Source organism: Triticum aestivum, chromosome 3A (assembly GCF_018294505.1).
Source record: "Triticum aestivum cultivar Chinese Spring chromosome 3A, IWGSC CS RefSeq v2.1, whole genome shotgun sequence".
NCBI classification, from domain to species: domain Eukaryota; kingdom Viridiplantae; phylum Streptophyta; class Magnoliopsida; order Poales; family Poaceae; genus Triticum; species Triticum aestivum.
In genome coordinates, this window is record NC_057800.1 from 740,399,210 (window position 1) to 740,418,638 (window position 19,429).

The 19,429-nt window shown below is 42.4% G+C and overlaps 1 protein-coding gene and 1 pseudogene across 1 annotated transcript in view; one reads left to right on the top strand and one right to left on the bottom strand.

Moving 5' to 3' along the window:
- The first annotated feature begins 1,285 nt into the window (after nucleotides 1-1,285).
- Nucleotides 1,286-5,544, top strand: LOC123057346 (wall-associated receptor kinase 3-like; annotated as a pseudogene).
- A 10,906-nt stretch (nucleotides 5,545-16,450) lies between these two features.
- Nucleotides 16,451-19,429, bottom strand: part of LOC123059627 (wall-associated receptor kinase-like 8) — an 8,245-nt gene continuing 5,266 nt past the window's right edge. The window contains exon 3 of the mRNA XM_044482149.1: nucleotides 16,451-18,233. Coding sequence (XP_044338084.1) covers nucleotides 16,762-18,233 — 1,472 coding nt within the window. The 3' untranslated portion in view covers nucleotides 16,451-16,761. The remainder of the gene's footprint in view (nucleotides 18,234-19,429) is intronic.

Consider the following 19,429-nt stretch of genomic DNA (forward strand, 5'->3'; position numbering starts at 1 on the left):
TCTTCGGATTAATCGACCTGCCCCCAATCCATGTACAGTTGCGCATTTGTTGTCACTTTTCAATTGACTTCTGTATATCTTACCTCTCTCCAGCGGCCAGAATTTTTACTCCGATATGCCCTCGGTTGCAGGTGCAGCCTGAACAAACAGCAGCTGAAATTGGGGATGAATTCAGTTACTGTTAGTAGATGTCAGTTAGCTTATCTTCCACTAGGCGGGACTGAAGATTTCCAGACGGCTGCCAGGGTTGATGGGGACGGCATCCACAATCGATTGCGCGGTACGGTTCCACATTCCACAATCAAGTTTCTGCACAGATTGCTGGCTTGCTCATTAGCTCATATGTTTACCATCAATCCCCTGTCACGTTAGCAATTCTTTTCTCTGTGCAGCATGAGCCACAAGACTAATATTGCGATGTGATCCGCTGTGGGTAGAAATCAGCCGGCCCGCCAAGACTTGTCAATGCCCTCTTCGATGGGCTAGAATATCCTACACAAATCGGCATGCATTGACTGACTTGCGAGGTCGCAGGTCGACCACATTAAAAGTAAGCCTGTATTATAACATGACCATGTCGGCCTCACTTATCAAATCAACCACAGCTACAGGCGTGGAATCCCTGTACAGGTGCGCATGTCTTGTTCTGCATCTCTAACTACGAGCCAGCGGTCAGAAGTTTTGCTTCTGTATGCCCATGGGGTGCAACTTGAACAAACAACAGCTAAAATTGGGGATGAATTCAGTTACTGTTAGTAGCTGTTAGTAAGCTTGTCTTCCACTAGACAGGACTTAAGATTGCAAACAGCTGCCATGGTTGATGAGGATGGCATCCACAATCAATTGCGTGAGACCCTACTCGTCAGTTTATGTGCGGATTGTTGTGGCTTTGCCTGCTCATATGTTGGCCTCAATTTGCACGACAAGGGTTTTCAGCCGCCTTTCTCCATCACAGTTTGGCATGAATTTCCTGTCATGATAGCAATTCTTTTCTCCGTGCGATGTGATTCATTGTGGGTAGAAATCCGCCATCTGGCAAAGACTTGTCAATGCCCCCTTTGATGGGCTTGAATAACCTGCACAAGACGGTAGGCATTGACTCGACTCGGGGAGGTTGCCGGTCGACCACATGAAAAGTAGCCCTGTATTCTAATGTGTCCATCTCGGTCTCACTCGATCAGTCACTCATCAAATCAACCACAGCCATAGGCACCCGAGTTCAGTACAGGATGGGTACTTCTTATGGCCATTCACTGTGTCTTCTTCGATTGGATAACATATATACATCGTCGCTCTGGTGCCTGACTTGGATTTCTTGAGTGAAAGTTGAGGGGCCACACAAGGTGTATAGATAGATCATGGCCGTCTTGCTGCAAATGATGTATGCATCACTCTTTCTGCTAGCATCCGTGGCTCTAGCCAGCCACGATCCTGAAGGGAGTTGGGCACATCCAGGTGCCACTCTTGAAGGTTGCCCGACGAGCTGCGGCAATCTGAGCGTCGACTACCCCTTCGGCATCGGATCCAGGTGCTCCCGTGGTCCTGATTTTAATCTCACTTGCGACGACACCACTAAGCCCCCCACGCTCTTCCTGAGCGACGGCATCAGTGAGGTGCTCGATGACCTTGCTGTTAGCTATCAGGATGATGGCAATCTTGACAAAATATTCAGTACCTCCTTCCGGCATACCATCCTCATGAAACCCGGTGTCCATGTCTATGACTGGTCTTTCAAACCGCCTGGTAGGTCCTTTGAGTACATCGGGCAAACAGCTCTAAACATCACCGGCTGTGACCTGGACGTGTATTGGGTCAGTGACAATGCCGGCACTACCACACGGGCCTGCAGAACTGTGTGCCCAGACCAAGCGAGCACAGAGACGGTGGCTAGGCACCGTTGTAACGGTACCGGCTGTTGTAATTTTAATGTTGGTGGCCTTGACAATGGTGCTTTTCACCTTAAATTTGTCCAGGGGCACACCAAAATCAATAACGGTGCAGGGTCTAAGTCTAACCGGACTGCTCCACTGTGGGATAGAATCAGTATAACAGATGATGGTGGTGTCATGATTTCCTGGAGCATAGTGGATCAACCCAACTGTGTTGCTGCCATGCGTGACAGGACAGCATACGCCTGTGTCAGCAAGAACTCCGACTGCTACGACACTGGAGAGGGCTACGCCTGCATCTGCAATGACGGCTATGCAGGCAACCCCTTCATTCCGGATGGCTGCTCCAACGACAAAGGTAACTATTATATTGATCAAGCAAGAAAAGTTACAACTTCTTTAGATAAAACTTGAATAGATGCTAACCTTTTACCGCTCAAACTAGGGTATAGTCCAATTCCGAGTAGGGCTGACTGTACACGTCGGTGTGGTAACATTACTGTGGAATTCCCATTTGGCATAGAAGAGGGTTGCTTTGCCCGGGAAGAGTTTCACCTCAACTGCACAAATACAACGTCATCGGCTGTTCTATTGCTGGAGGATATTGAGGTGACCGGCATGAATATTGAAAAAGGGACCTTTGAGTACAACGGCCATACCCGTGGACAAGTAGAACAAATATCTGGAGGACCCATCCTTTTTGTGGGTTATGAGTTGTTCTCCTCTCTTCAGTGGGTTGCTGCCAATCTAAGTTGCCTAGAAGCCCAACTTAATATATCTGGATATGCTTGTGTGAGTATCAACAGCAGGTGTGTGGGAGTAAATGCTACAACTGACTATAGCTTTTTTGAAGCTCCTAAAGAAGACACCTATGTCGGTTACCGTTGTAAATGCACAGACGGCTTCAAAGGAAACCCATACATCCAAAATGGCTGTCGAGGTACCCTCTATCTCTCTCACACATGCACGCACGCATTGCACATAATGTATATAACCATTTCAATTTCATATGGCATCTACCTAGTAGATTGTTTCTGGCTTCCGTTGCACGCATGTCGTGCATACAAGATAACTTTCATTATCCATTAATTAGGATTTTCTTCGCCATTCCAAAGCGTAAAACACGTCTCAAGAGTCAAGTTTGACCAACACTTGTACCATTGGATTTGTATCTAGAAGTATTGTCCAATGGCATCACTTTTGTATTACATAAATCACATTTTATTGGTTTAGTTATTTTTAGGTTGAAATCTTTGGATGTGTGGTCGCTTTACAGTTTGGAACAGAGGGAGTACCAATGTTACTACCTCCATCTTAAAATACATGAAAACTACTCTGCTAAACATCTATATGTTTAGATGTCTATTGATAAAGCCTGTATAGATTTTGTATGTACATCATGAAAACTAGTTTTACAGTGTTTGTACTTACATATTTGTTGAAAGACGAACAGTGTTTGTACTTACTTATTTATTGAAAGGCTAACAGTGAATGTTGCTCATCACTGGAGTACCTGGGTAATTTGAGTTTGCCCAAAAGATTAAGGAAGTGCAAAATTGGGAGAAAACGGGTCCCTAAATTTGTCATGAAGTATGCTTAGAAGTTAGAACCCCAACTTGGAAACTAATCTAGGCTAGCGTATATCAGTGAACCAAATTTATACTCTTACATGTAGGCTGGATGGCTGATCATTGGCTCTCAAGTGGGAGTCACAACATTTGATCTTGTAGAGACTTTTTGACGTGAGGTATATTTTGGTGCATAAAACTTGTTGCAAATATTCCAAAATACCAACCACCCAAACTGCCGTTAGAGAAAATCAGAACTACTACTAGATACTCGCTCTATTTTAATATATTTGTCCATGGCATCGGGAGTTTCTGCTTCAAAATATTTGTTCATTGAGAATGTCTTTGCTCTCTGGCCCGTTCATAGTATGTCATTTAATATGGCACGCATGATAATTTCTCATTAACTCCCACATTATGTGTTTTATTGTGAAATGAAGAGAGTAATTGTTAAATTTCTACAAAGAAGTTGCACAAACATATAAAAATATGTGTGTTCTTTTTGCTGGTGAATTGTCATTACATTGCGAAAATTACTACTCCACTTTCTATTTGCTTTATACCATCTATATAGGTTACAGTCAATTGTGTTTTGTGTTAATCGGGGCATGTACTCTGTGTTATGTTATTTACTTCATTGACGCACAAGATCTTGTTAATTTCAGATATTAATGAATGCCTCCAACCAAACATCTGTAAAGGGAACTGCCATAATATTGAAGGAAGCTTCTATTGTACGGAATGTCCTCGCAATACCGAGTATGATCTGGACAAAATGCAGTGTACAACAACAAAACAACATATTCTGCTTTCAGGTAAGACTAAATTGTTGTTATATTTGATAAAAAGTATAAAAAGAAACTTAAAAGAGCTTCATGGCTTCAGGTATTATTATTGGGTTGTGTGCTGGCTTCGGCATTCTAGCTCTGAGTTTTGGTGCAACATTTCTCATTCGTAGATGGAATACAAATGTTCAACGACAACTACGGAAGAATTATTTCCAGAGGAACCATGGTCTTCTCCTTGAATCGTTGATATCATCTGATGAAAGTGCAAATGACAAAGCAAAGATTTTCTCGTTATAAGAGCTAGAAAAAGCAACAGACAACTTTGATAGGGCACGCATCATTGGGAGTGGGGGCCATGGCACGGTTTATAAAGGCATATTATCTGATCAACGTGTGGTTGCAATAAAAAGGCCTAAGGTCATTGAGCAGGCAGAGATCACCCAATTCATCAACGAGGTCGCAATCCTCTCGCAAATAAACCACAGAAATATTGTAAAGCTCTTTGGGTGTTGTCTGGAAACTGAGGTTCCACTGCTCGTGTATGAATATATATCTTGTGGCTCACTGTCTCAAGTCCTGTATGCTGACTCAAGTAATGGTTTTTCTTTGTCATGGGATGGTTACTTAAGGATTGCCATGGAAACAGCAGGAGCTCTATCTTATCTCCACTCAGCGGCTTCAGTATCAATCTTCCATCGTGATGTGAAGTCCTCGAATATTCTCATCGACGAGGACTATACAGCTAAAGTTTCGGATTTTGGTGCTTCTAGATTGGTCCCAATTGATCAAACACACATTGTTACGAATGTGCAAGGTACATTTGGGTACTTGGATCCAGAGTATTTCCATACAAGACAGTTCAACGGGAAGAGTGATGTGTATAGTTTTGGTGTGGTACTGGTGGAGTTGCTTCTCAGGATGAAGCCTATTTTCACGAGTGAGTCAGGCACAATACAGAACTTGTCAAGCTACTTCCTCAAGGAGTTCAGTGAGGGAGGGATAACAGGTATTGTTAATTCTCAGGTCCTTGAGGAAGCAAGTGAGGAAGAGATCAACAATGTTGCCAGTCTTGCAGTGGCATGCCTGAGACTACGCGGTGAAGAACGACCCACCATGAAACAAGTCGAGGTGAAATTGCAGATTCTACGAAGCAAAACGGTGAAGTTATGTCAAGTGGATGCAAGAAATGGAGAACAAACACAATCAATGTTACTAACTCGAAGGGCTAGAGTTGCTCGCCGGTCGTCTACCATGCCACTAGGTGACAGAGACAACGTAGCGTCGACAGACAATCAATGATGATATGCCTTACATGTTCTCTTTTTTTAGAATTCTTTGGCTTACATGTGGAGCTTGTGCCATTTGTTAGTCGACTATGCTACATGTGTTTATTGAATTTACAATACTTGATTATATTTCCTCTGGTCAGATGATTGGAATTGTATTGTAGGCAGTACAAGGTAGGGAGTAAAATTATGTCCGATTAATTACAGGTATAGTGATGTTAGACAAACCCGTTTGTCATGGGATTTCCTTGTACGTTTTCTTGTGTTCTTTGGCTTCCTGCTTCTCCTGTAATTTATTTATGTAAACTGATTATTACCTGGAAGTGTTAAGTGAGTTGCTGGTGTTTGTATTGATGAAATTTTTCAAGACTACGGCTAGTACGTAATAGTACTGTTTTTAGTCTTGTCATTTTTTGCCCCAAATTGATATAATTTACCATGAAGAGGAAATTAGATGCTCACATCTAAAATTCTACGTTTGCTTCTGAAGCTAGACATTCACACATTAATTAAAGGAAACAGATATCCAAATTTTTTTCTCTAATGATAATTTGCTTGTGTCATGATAAAGGGAGGTGGCTCCCATGATTTGCTCCAGGATGAACAGTAAAGTCACAATAAATCTTAGCAATCAAAAAAACGGAAGAATAAAGACAAATTTTGGTGCTCCGAACCAAATTTAAGCATTAAATTTGTTTTCCACACAGGGCGCAAAACTCGTACCTTCTTCATTAAGCTTTTACAAGCACACACAAAATTGAACAGTTGCATGTCTAATCTGTCCGGAACTTTTTAATGTCTGAAAGAATTATTCATTTTAATGTTATCATCAATAAATTCTTCATACTTTCCTGGATGCACCTTCGAATGCTCAATATCTTTGTAATATAATACACATTGACATGTCTTCTCAACATATCATCAATAAAATTCATTTACAGGAGAAGCAGAAATGCGTGACACTATAATACAAGGAAATATTATTCCAGTTAAAAGCCTACCATCATGATACTTGTTATTAGTTATTGCCTGGACATAACTCAACTCCCTATGCGAAAGCTGGAAACGTCTTTTCCTGTTGAGGCCGACGGGTTCGTGTTATATAGCGTGGGGCGCACCTCCCAACCATAGCGCATACATTGTTGAGATTACATATGAGAGGGAGATATTCAAGGAAGGGATGGAACTTGGAGAGAAAGGAAAAGGAAAACAAACCTATCTCTATCTATCTATCCTAACTACCTGGTGCGCCGGGGTGCAACATATCATGTGTTTAACACCCTCCCTTAATCACAACTTCATTAAGTTAAGATTATGTTTGAATTCTTCAAAACTCCTTGTGGGCAAAGGCTTGGTAAATCCATCTGTAATTTGATCCTTGGAATGCACAAACCTGATGTCAAGTTGCTTTTGAGCAACTCTTTCTCTGACAAAATGAAAATCTATCTCGATGTGCTTTGTCCTGGCATGGAACACAGGATTAGCAGAAAGATAAGTGGCACCAAGGTTGTCACACCATAAGCATGGAGCTTGTTTGCTTTTCACCCCAAGCTCTTTCAACATAGACTGTACCCATATGATTTCAGCTGTAGCATTTGCTAATGCCTTGTACTCTGCCTCAGTACTTGACCTGGATACAGTAGCCTGTTTGCGTGCACACCATGATATTAAATTAGGTCCAAAAAAGACTGCAAAACCACCTGTTGAGCGCCTGTCATCCAGGCATCCTGCCTAGTCAGAATCAGAAAATGCATTGACAAGTGTAGAAGATGACTTGCTGAAATTTAGACCTATGTTTAGAGTATTTTAACATATCTGACTATGCGCTTGGCAGCTGTCAAGTGAACACCAGTAGGTGCATGCAAAAACTGGCAGACTTTGTTGATAGCAAAAGATAGATCAGACTTGGTAAGAGTTAGATACTGAGGAGCTCGTACAAGACTTCTATATTTTGTGCTATCTTCCTGACTCAAAAGTTTACCTTCTGTAAGAGACAATTTTTCTGAGCTGGATAATGGAGTGAGTGATAACCTTGCAATCCTGCCTTTTTAACCAGATCGGCCACATACTTTGCTTGAGAGAGATGAAGTCCATTCGGATGCTTCTTTACCTCAATCCCAAGAAAGAAATGCAAGTCTCCAAGATCCTTTAACGCAATATCTGCACTCAAGTCTTTTAAGAGACTTTTGATTGCTTCATCAGATGAGCTGGTCACAATAATATCATCAACATAGATGAGAACAAATATGCATGTGTTATAAATAAATATGGATCTGTTATATTTTGTGTTATAAATATCATCAACATAGATGAGCTGGTACAAGACTTCTATATTTTGTGTTATAAATATGGATCTGTTATAAATAAACAATGATGTGTCTGATTTAGAAGGAACAAATCCAAGTTTTTGCATCTTGTGACAGATACGAGAGTACCACGCCCTTGGAGCTTGTTTTAATCCATATAGGGCTTTATCAAGCTTGCACACATAAGAGGGAGCATTCTTACTTTCAAACCCAGGAGGTTGTTTCATGTACACATCCTCTTCCAGAACACCATGAAGAAACGCGTTCTGAACATCAAGCTGCATGAGACTCCAACCTCTGGAAACATCAATGGACAAAACAAGACGAATAGTGGCAGCTTTTACCACATGACTAAAAGTATCCTCATAGTCTATACCATATCGTTGTTTGAAGCCTTTTGCAACGAGCCTAGCCTTATAGCGATCAATGGTTCAATCAGATCTCCTCTTAATTCTGAAAATCCACTTGCAATCAATTACATTTTTACCTTGCTGTGGGGGAACAAGGTGCCATGTTTTGTTTTTCTTTAGTGCCATGTACTCTTCATTCATTTGCTTCTTCCACTTATCATTACAAAGTGCTGCATCAAGGGTTTTTGGCTCATCTAGTTCTCCTGTGGAACAGACCAAACCATATTTAGTTATATGTTTGTAATTTACTGGTTGAGTTACCCCTTGTTGTACTCGTGTATGTCGCGATGGTGGAGCAGCAGAGTCCATAGCCGCAGAGGATCAGGGGGGACAGGATCATCAGATGCAGCTGCAACTGATCCCGAGGGGGATCCTATCACGGCAGCAGCTCCAGCAGCCGCAGAGCTGGCCAGATCTTCTATGGCCAACTGCTGAAGCGCCGCGTCCACGCGAGGCGCAGAGAATGCCGAGCCCCGCGCGTGGGGGGCCTCGCTGGGTCCGCGCCCTCACTGGCGCGTGCCGCGTCCCGCCGCTTGTACGTGACCGGTTGTTGCGGCGTGAGTCCAGTGCAGAGGCGCGTGTCCTGTGCGGGGTCGTTGCGGCGTGAGTCCAGTGCAGAGGCGCATGCGCCTGCGCCTGTCCCCTCTGCGGTGGCTGATCCCGAGGAGGATCTGATGACCCACAAGTATAGGGGATCTATCGTAGTCCTTTCAATAAGTAAGAGTGTCGAGGTTTAGCATCTTTCTTTTTCATAGGATATTTAATAGCAGCATGATCGGTGTGAATAGTTACTTTAGAATCAATAATATAAGGTGTGAACTTATCACAAGCAAATACAACTGCTAAGAATTCTTTTTCAGTAGTAGCATAATTTCTTTGAGCATTGTCTAGAGTCTTACTACCATATTTAATGACATTTAATTTCTTATCAACTCTTTGCCCTAGAACAGCACCTACAGCATAATCACTAGCATCACACATAATTTCAAAGGGTAAATTCCAATAGGTGGCTGAACAATAGGCGCAGAGATCAATGCTTTCCTAAGTATTTCAAATGCTTCTACACAATCATCATCAAATACAAATGGTATATCTTTTTGTAATAAATTAGTCAGAGGCCGAGAAATTTTTGAAAAGTCCTTAGTGAACCTCCTATAAAAACCGGCATGACCAAGGAAACTTCTTATACCTTTGATGTCCTTGGGACATGGAATCTTTTCAATAGCATCAACCTTGGCTTTATCCACCTCAATACCTCTTTCAGAAACTTTATGCCCGAAGACAATGCCTTCATTAACCATAAAGTGGCACTTTTCCCAATTCAAGACAAGATTAGTTTCTTCACATCTCTGCAAAACTCGATCAAGGTTGCTCAAGCAATCATCAAAAGAGGATCCGTAGACAGAGAAACCGTCTATGAAAACCTCACAAATCTTTTCACAAAAGTCAGAGAATATAGCCATCATGCATCTTTGAAAGGTAGCAGGTGCATTACATAAACCAAAAGGCATACGTCTATAAGCAAAAGTACCAAAAGGGCATGTAAAAGTAGTCTTTGATTGATCATTGGCTAACACAGGTATTCGAGAGAAACCAGAATAACCATCTAGAAAGCAAAAATGTGTATGTTTGGATAATCTTTCTAGCATTTGATCAATAAAATGTAAGGGGTAATGATCCTTTTTAGTAGCCTTATTTAATTTGCGGAAATCAATTACCATCCTATAACCTGTAATAATTCTTTGCGGAATCAATTCATCTTTATCATTAGGGACAATAGTGATACCTCCCTTCTTAGGGACACAATGGACAGGACTTACCCACTGACTTTCAGCAACGGGATAAATTATACCTGCCTCAAGGAGCTATAGTATTTCCTTTCTTACCACTTCTTTCACTTTAGGATTCAGCCTTCGTTGATGATCAATAACTGGTTTGGCATCTTTCTCCAAATTTATTTTATGTTGACATAGAGTGAGACTAATGCCCTTAAGATCATCAAGAGTATATCCAATAGCAGCACGGTGCTTCTTCAGAGTTTTCAATAATCTCTCTTCTTCATGCTCTGAAAGGTTAGCACTGATAATAAAAGGATATATCTTCTTTTCATCAAGATAAGCATATTTAAGAGTATCAGGCAACGGTCTAAGCTCAAACATGGGATCACCCTTGGGTGGAGGGGGATCCCCTAGGATTTCAATAGGCAAATTGTGTTTCAGAATAGGTTCCTGTTTAAAGAATACCTCATCTATTTCCCATCTTTCATTCATAAACATATCATTTTCATGGTCTAGCAAATATTGTTCTAAAGAATCACTAGGAGGTACGGCAATAGAAGCAAGACCAATAATTTCATCCTTACTAGGCAATTCTTCTTCACGGTGTTGTCTACTAAATTTAGAGAAATTAAACTCATGAGACATATCACCCAAACCAATAGTAACAACATTCTTTTCGCAGTCTATTCTAGCATTGACGGTGTTCAAGAAGGGTCTGCCAAATATAATGGGACAAAAGTTATCTTGTGGGGAACCAAGAACAAGAAAATCAGCAGGATATTTAGTTTTTGCACACAAGACTTCAACATCTCTAACAATTCCCATTGGTGAAATAGTATCTCTATTGGCAAGTTTAATTGTGACATCAATATCTTCTATCTCGGTGCGTGCAATATCATGCATAATTTCTTTATATAAGTCATAAGGTATTGCACTAACACTAGCACCCATATCACATAAGCCATGATAACAATGATCTCCTATTTTAACAGAAATAACAGGTACGCCTACCACAGGTCTATGTTTATCTTTAGCAAAAGGTTTGGCAATTCTAGCAGTTTCACCGCAGAAATAAATAACATGCCCATCAATATTATCAGCCAAGAGATCTTTAATAATAGCAATAGTAGGATCAACTTTGACTTGCTCAGGAGGTGTATAAGTTCTAACATTGCTTTTACGAACCACGGTTGAAGCTTTAGCATGATCCTTTATTCTAACAGGGAAAGGTGGGTTCTCAACATAAGAAGTAGGAACAATAGGATCATTATAAGTGACAGTCTTTTCTTCAACTTTAATAGGTGCAACTACTTTTACTTCTATGGGAGGATGATATTTAAACCACTTATCCTTGGGGAGATCAACATAAGTAGCAAAAGATTCACAGAATGAAGCCACTATCTCAGAGTCAAGTCCATATTTAGTGCTAAATTTACGAAAAACATCGGTATCGATAAAAGATTTAACACAATCAAACTTAGGTGTCATACCTGACTCCTTACCTTCGTCGAGATCCCAATCTTCAGAGTTGCGTTTAATTCTATCCAATAAATTCCATTTGAAGAATTATATATATAATTGCGATCATCATAAAAGAGCCAGCACAAGAAGTATCGAGCATGGAATGATTATTATGAGAAAGCCGAGCATAAATTTTTTGAAGAATTATTTCTCTTGAGAGCTCATGATTGGGGCATGAATATAACATTGATTTAAGCCTCCCCAAGCTTGAGCGATGCTTTCTCCTTCGCGAGGCCAAAAATTATATATATAATTGCGATCGCGATGAACAAGATGCATAGGATAGTACTCTGATGAAATTCCAATTTCATTCGTTTATAGTTCCATGACTTCGTATCATCACATAGCCTGTACCATGTCGATGCATCTCCCTTCAAAGATAAAGGGAAGACCTTCTTCTTAACAACATCATCGGGTATACCTGCAAGCTTAAATAATCCGCAAACTTTATCCACATATATTAGGTGCTCATCAGGATGCTTTGTTCCATCTCCTACAAAAGGATTATCTAGCAGTTTTTCTAACATACCCGAAGGAACTTCAAAGGGAACATTTTCATTTTCAGTAGGTTCAGTAGGTTGAGGAGCAACTCTTTGCTCTATTGGTCGGGGTGAATATACCCCGAACAAGCCCCTCGGAGGATTACTTTCCGTAGTAACAAGTGACAGTAAATTTCAGCACACTATATAAATTTTTTCCTTACCAAATTCCACCTACCAAAGGCGCTTCACTCCCCGGCAACGGCGCCAGAAAAGAGTCTTAATGACCCACAAGTATATGGGATCTATCGTAGTCCTTTCGATAAGTAAGAGTGTCGAACCCAACGAGGAGCAGAAGGAAATGATAAGCGGTTTTCAGCAAGGTATTCTCTGCAAGTACTGAAATAAGTGGTAATAGATAGTTTTGTGATAAGATAATTTGTAACGAGCAACAAGTAACAAAAGTAAATAAAGTGCAGCAAGGTGGCCCAATCCTTTTTGTAGCAAAGGACAAGCCTAGACAAACTCTTATATGGAGAAAAGTGCTCCTGAGGACACATGGGAATATCGTCAAGCTAGTTTTCATCACGTTCATATGATTCGCGTTTGGTACTTTGATAATTTGATATGTGGGTGGACTGGTGCTTGGGTGCTATTCTTACTTGAACAAGCATCCCACTTATGATTAACCTCTAATGCAAGCATCCGCAACTACAACAAAAGTATTAAGGTAAACCTAACCATAACATGAAACATATGGATCCAAATCAGCCCCTTACGAAGCAACGCATAAACTAGGGTTTAAGCTTCTGTCATTCTAGCAACCCATCATCTACTTATTACTTCCCAATGCCTTCCTCTAGGCCCAAATAATGGTGAAGTGTTATGTAGTCGACGTTCACATAACACCACTAGAGGCTAGACAACATACATCTCATCAAAATATCGAACGAATACCAAATTCACATGACTACTAATAGTCCTCAGGAACAAATGTAACTACTCACAAAGCATATTCATGTTCATAATCAGAGGGGTATTAATATGCATAAAGGATCTGAACATATGATCTTCCACCAAATAAACCAACTAGCATCAACTACAAGGAGTAATCAACACTACTAGCAACCTACTAGTACCAATCCCGGACTTGGAGACAAGAATTGGATACAAGAGATGAACTAGGGTTTTGAGAGGAGATGGTGCTGGTGAAGATGTTGATGGAGATTGCCCTCTCCCGATGAGAGGAGCGTTGGTGATGACGATGGTGATGATTTCCCCCTCCCGGAGGGAAGTGTCCCCGGCAGAACAGCTCTGCGGGAGCCCTAGATTGGTTCCGCCAAGGTTCCGCCTCGTGGCGGTGGAGTCTCGTCCCGAAAGATTGCTTATGATTTTTTCCTCGACGAAAGACCTCATATAGCAGAAGATGGCCATCGGAGAGCCAACAGGGGGCCCACGAGGCAGGGGGCGCGCCCTAGGGGGTAGGGTGCGCCCCCTACCCTCGTGGCCAGGTGGGTCCCCCTCTAGTGTACTTCTTCCACTCAATATTTCTTACTATTTGCAAAAATGACTTTCATGGAGTTTCAGGACTTTTTGAGTTGTGCAGAATAGGTCTCTAATATTTGCTCCTTTTCCAGCCCAGAATTCCAGCTGTCGGCATTCTCCCTCCTTATGTAAACCTTGTAAAATAAGAGAGAATAGGCATAAGTATTGTGACATAACGTGTAATAACAGCCCATAATGCAATAAATATCGATATAAAAGCATGATGCAAAATGGACGTATCAGGATCCGATCTCCTGCACCGCTGGCGATCCCGAGGCGGATCCTTTCGCCTGCGCCGCTGCCGATCTCGAGGCGGATCTGTCTCCTGCCACGGGACACATGGGATATAACCCAAATTTTGCACCATTTGCTTCATTTTCTTCGCAGTTTTCTCCTGTTTCATCAACACAGATCTCACGCATGCCATTAGGTGAGTCAGTCAACAAATGATCATCAACATTTTCCCCCTTGATCAAAACTAGTGAGATGAGGTGGTGAGAGAAGAATTTCTTCTCGAAGGCGTGCACCGGCATTAGGGTGAAGATCAGCGAAAGGAAATTTAGTTTCATCAAAGACTACATCACGGGATATGTAAACACGTCCCGTGGAGGCATCGAGGCACTTGACCCCCTTATGCTGAGCACTATAGCCAATGAAGACGCACTGTTTTGATCGGAACATGAGTTTGCGATTATTGTAGGGACGTAGGTTTGGCCAACATGCACACCCAAAGACACGAAGAGACTTATAGTCTGGTTTGGTGTGAAGAAGCCGTTCTACCAGAGTTTCATGATTAATGCACGACTCGGTAGCATGTTTATGATATGAACGGCAGTGAGAAATGCTTCATCCCAAAATTTGAGGGGCAGGGTGGCACCTGCCAAAAGGGCAAGGCCAACTTTAACGATGTGTCGATGTTTTCGTTCGGCTGGCCCATTTTGCTGGTGCGCATGAGGGCATGGCACGTGGTGTGAGATACCGAGTGTCTGGAAGAAGGAGTTTAATTTTTCGTACTCCCCTCCCCAGTCGGATTGGACATCAATGATCTTGCTGTCAAATTTTCGTTCAACGAGAGCTTGAAAGTTTTTGAAAACTTGAAACACATCAGATCGTCAATTTAAGAGATAGATCCAAGAAAAATTGCTATAGTCATCGATGAAGCTAACATAATAATCGTGTCGACCAACAGAGGTGGTGGCAGGACCCCAAACATCAGAAAAAATTAACTGTAATGGTTTGGTAGAAACACTTGTAGAAATTGGGTAAGGAAACTGATGACTTTTAGCTCTATGACATGAATCACAAATTGTTTCATTATGACGCTCACCAACAAATGGGAGCTTATTTTTCTTGAGCAACCTTTCAAATAAAGAAAAAGAAGCATGTCCTAAACAATCATGCCATCGTGTGGAGGAAAGCTTGATAGCACACTTGTTTATTTTGTCTTCTAAACTCCGGAATCAACGGATAGAGGCCACCAACACATCCACTGTGATAGAGAATTGTCCTCGTTGCCTGATCCTTGATCAAAAAGAAGCAAGGTTGAAATTCAAGAAAGTCATGATTGTCAAGGGCAATTCTATGGACAGAAAGAAGACTTTTGTTGGCACTAGGAACATGCAAAAAAATTCGAAGATGAATGTTGCGATTAGGGGTATGAAATATTGAGTGACCAGAGTGACGTATACTCATAGCTTCTCCGCTGGCAGTGTGGATTTGATCCTTGCCGCGGTACTTCTCCTTCATGGTAACTTTCTCGAGCTCGTTGGTGATGTGGTTCGTGGCTCCGCTGTCGACGTACCAGTTTGTGTGAACGCCATAGGAGCCATCGGCAGCCTCAGCGACTTTCTCCTCATCTTGTGAGTCGTAGTCGTCCTCCTCATACCGGTACCAGCAATCCTTTGCTGTGTGCCCAGGCTTGCCGCAGATCTGGCAACGGGGAGCGTCTGGGCGGTTCCTGCCGCCACCACCAGCACCGCGTCCACGGTGACCGCGACCACCAGATTAGGGTGGCGTGGCACCACAGTTGCGCCGCCAGACCTGCCCTTCTTGCGAGATGGACCGCGCGAACGGGAGCCGCCGCCCCGCCCGCGAGTGGCCACATTAGCAGAAGATTTGAAGCCGCCGCCGCCAGATCCTTGAAAGTGAGCCATGCGCTGATCGAAGTTGGAGAGCATAGCAAAGAGCTCATCAAGTGTTACCTCGGTGACGCGAGCGTCGAGGGCAGAGACCAGGGGCTGATAGTCGGCGTCGAGCCCATGGATGATGTAGGAGGCGAGTTCGTCATCGGGGATCGCCTTGCCCGCGGCGGCCAGCTCGTCGGCGTAGCCGCGCATGGCGGGGAAGTAGGAGGCGACAGAGAGGTTCCCCTTCTGCGCGTTGATGAGGGAGGTTCTGATGTTGTTGATGCGGCTGGCAGATTGCGAGAAGAACATGCCGGCGAGCGTCGTCCAGAGCCTGCCCGCGGTGGTGACCGTGGTCACCGTGAGCAGCACCTCGCGCGTCAGATTGTTCAGCAGGTATCCGAGGACCTGTTGATCCTCCCTGACCCAGAGTGGGTGGAGAGGGTTGGGCGATGAAGTCTCCTTGCCGTCTTTGGTGGTGACAAGGAGTCTCGCCGGCTCCGGCTGAGTGCCATCGACATAGCCGAAGACACCGGCGCCACGCAGCTAGGGAATGACTTGCGTGCGCCATAGCACATAGTTTGTGCGCGTCAGCTTATCGGTAACCTGGCCATTGAGGCTGGTTTGGGAGGCGCTGGAGGAGGAAGACATGGCTAGGGCTAGATGGAGTTCGTATGGAGCTTAGATGGGAAAATGATGGCTCTGAGTACCATGTGCGATAGCTGGAAACGTCTTTTCCTGTTGAGGCCGACGGGTTCGTGTTATATAGCGTGGGGTGCACCTCCCAACCATAGCGCATACATTGTTGAGATTACATATGAGAGGGAGATATTCAAGGAAGGGATAGAACTTGGAGAGAAAGGAAAAGGAAAAGAAACCTATCTCTATCTATCTATCCGAACTACCTGGTGCGCGGGGGTGCAACATATCATGTGTTTAACACTCCCTACCTTGTACAGTACCAAGCTAGTGCATTGTACTATTGATTGATTAAATTTCAATCCCAGTTGCGAGCTCGCAAAAGAAAATATATAATCAATCATCAACTATAAAATTCACTGAACGCATCTAGCGTGCTAGACTAGCTGATGCCATGAACTCTTCCTGCAGGTCGTAGCAACCTTGGCTGTCTCTTGACTCTAAGTTGTATCTGCAATCCACTAACGTGGCTGACGACTGGAAAGCAACTTTAACTCCTCGAGTTAACAACATTGGTTGTGTTTGTTCTTCATTTATTACATTCGCTTGACATGAGTTTGCCCTTCTTGTTCGTAATATCTGCAACTCAACCTCAACTTGTTTCATGGTGGGTCTTTCTTCACCACGCAGTCTTAAGCACAACTCTGCAAGACTGGCAACATCGATGATCTCATCCTTAGTTGCTTCCTCAAGGACTTCAGAGTTCAGTATGTCGGCGATCCCTCCCTCGTTCAATGCCCTTATAAAGTAGTGTGACAAGTTCTGCATTGTGCCTGATTCACTCCTGATGATAGGCTTCATTCTAAGAAGCAACTCCACTAGTACCACACCAAAACTATACACGTCACTCTTCTCATTTAACTGCCTGGTATGGAAGTACTCTGGATCTAAGTACCCAAATGTACCTTGCACATTTGTAACAATGTGTGTTTGATCAACTGGAACCAATCTAGAAGCACCAAAATCTGAAACTTTAACTCTGTAGTTCCCATCCAGGAGTATGTTTGACGATTTCACATCACGATGGAAGATTGATATTGAAGCCGCTGAGTGGAGATAAGATAGTGCTCCTGCTGTTTCCGTGGCAATCCTTAAGTAATCATCCCAGGACAAAGAAAAACTAGTGCTTGAGTCAGCATTTAAGACTTGAGACAGTGAGCCACAAGATATATATTCATACACGAGCAGTGGAACCTCAGTTTCCAGACAACACCCAAAGAGCTTCACAATGTTTCTATGATTTACTTGTGAGAGGATAGCGACCTCATTGATGAATTGAGTGATCTCAGCCTTTTTAATGACCTTGGACTTTTTTCTTGCAACCACACGTTGATCAGATAACATGCCTTTATAAACCATGCCATGCCCCCCAGAGCCAATGATGCGGGCCGTATCAAAGTTGTCTGTTGCTTTCTCTAGCTCTTCTAATGAGAAAATCTTTGTTTTGTCATTTGCACTTTCATCAGATGATATCAATGTTTCTAGGAGAAGACCTTGGTTATTCCGAAAATAATTCTTCCGTAGTTGTCGTTGAACATTTCTTTTCCATATACGAATGAGAAATACTGTACCAAAACTCAGAGCTAGAATGCTGAAGCCACCAGATGACCCAATGATAATACGTGAAGGCATTAAGCTCTGTAAGTTTCTTTTTATCCTTTTTATCAAACATAACCATGACTTAGTCTTACCTGAAAGCAGAATATGTTGTTTTGTTGTTGTACATTGCATTTTGTGTATATCGTACTCGGTCTTGTGAGGACATTCAGTACAATAGAAGCTGCCTTCAATATTATGGCATATCCCTTTACAAATGTTTGGTTGAAGGCATTCATCAATATCTGAAATTAACAATATCTCGCTAAGATGCGCCAATAAACAAATATAGGTGGATACATATTAGTATATTACATAACATAGAACGCAATGGATCATCCAATTAATATGGAATACAACATGTTAAGAAACCTACACAAATGATATTAATCAAACAGAAACTAGAGAAGCAGTTTTGGGTGTAATGTTCAAGGCACCATATGTTTTAAAATTAGCACACACCTAATATAAGCTCTTGGGAAAGTTGAGATGTACTCACTCTTTTTCTTTCTATGTGTCCACAACTCACCATGTGCACAAATAAAGAAAGCACAGATATAAAAGTGATTTAAATTAAGAGAATATACCTTGTCAAAACGATATACTATTATGATCACTTTACCTCTTCCAAAGCATTTAAACTGGGGTAGAGGGTGAAAACAATGTAATAAGATGGCATGGCATGGCATGCTGATGAGATCTACCAGAGGTATTAATAATATGGCATTTAGCCATAACTCATTTTTATGCTGAAGAAAAGAACATGACATGTGCATATGACATTCTTCGCAGCGTAATAACCACTTGGACAATACACAACATGAAAGCTCTTAAATATAACTGTTAAGAGCTCTGAGCTGAGCGAGGGACAATGTGTGTAGTTACCTTGACAACCACTTTGGGTGTATGGATTTCCTCGGAAACCATCCGAGCATTTACAGCGGTACCCAATGTAGCTCCATTCACCATCTACTGCTACACACTTGCTGTTGGTACTTACACAAGCATAACCAGATATATTCCGTTGGGCCTCTATGCAACTTAGATTAGCTGCAACCCACTGCATAGAATAGAAGTAGCCATATCCAACAAAAAGAGCACGCCTGCTAAATATGTGGTAAAATGATGCACCTTGTTGGTCAGGCCAGATGGACTTAATGGTCCCTTGGTAAACATTCAGGTCCATAACCTGGTCAAGCCCAAACATTAGGACAGCTGATGATGCCATATTTGTACAGTTGAGCTGGAATTCTTCCCTGGCAAAGCAACCCTCTTCTAAGCCGAATGGGTACGGCACACTAATGTTACCACACCAACGGGTACAATTAGCTCTGCTCGGAATTGGATTATACCCTATAGTTTGACCAGTAGAAGGTTAGAATGCATTCAAGTTCTAATGTCCAAAATACCTAATCACGGCTATGTATTTTTCTTTTTTTTT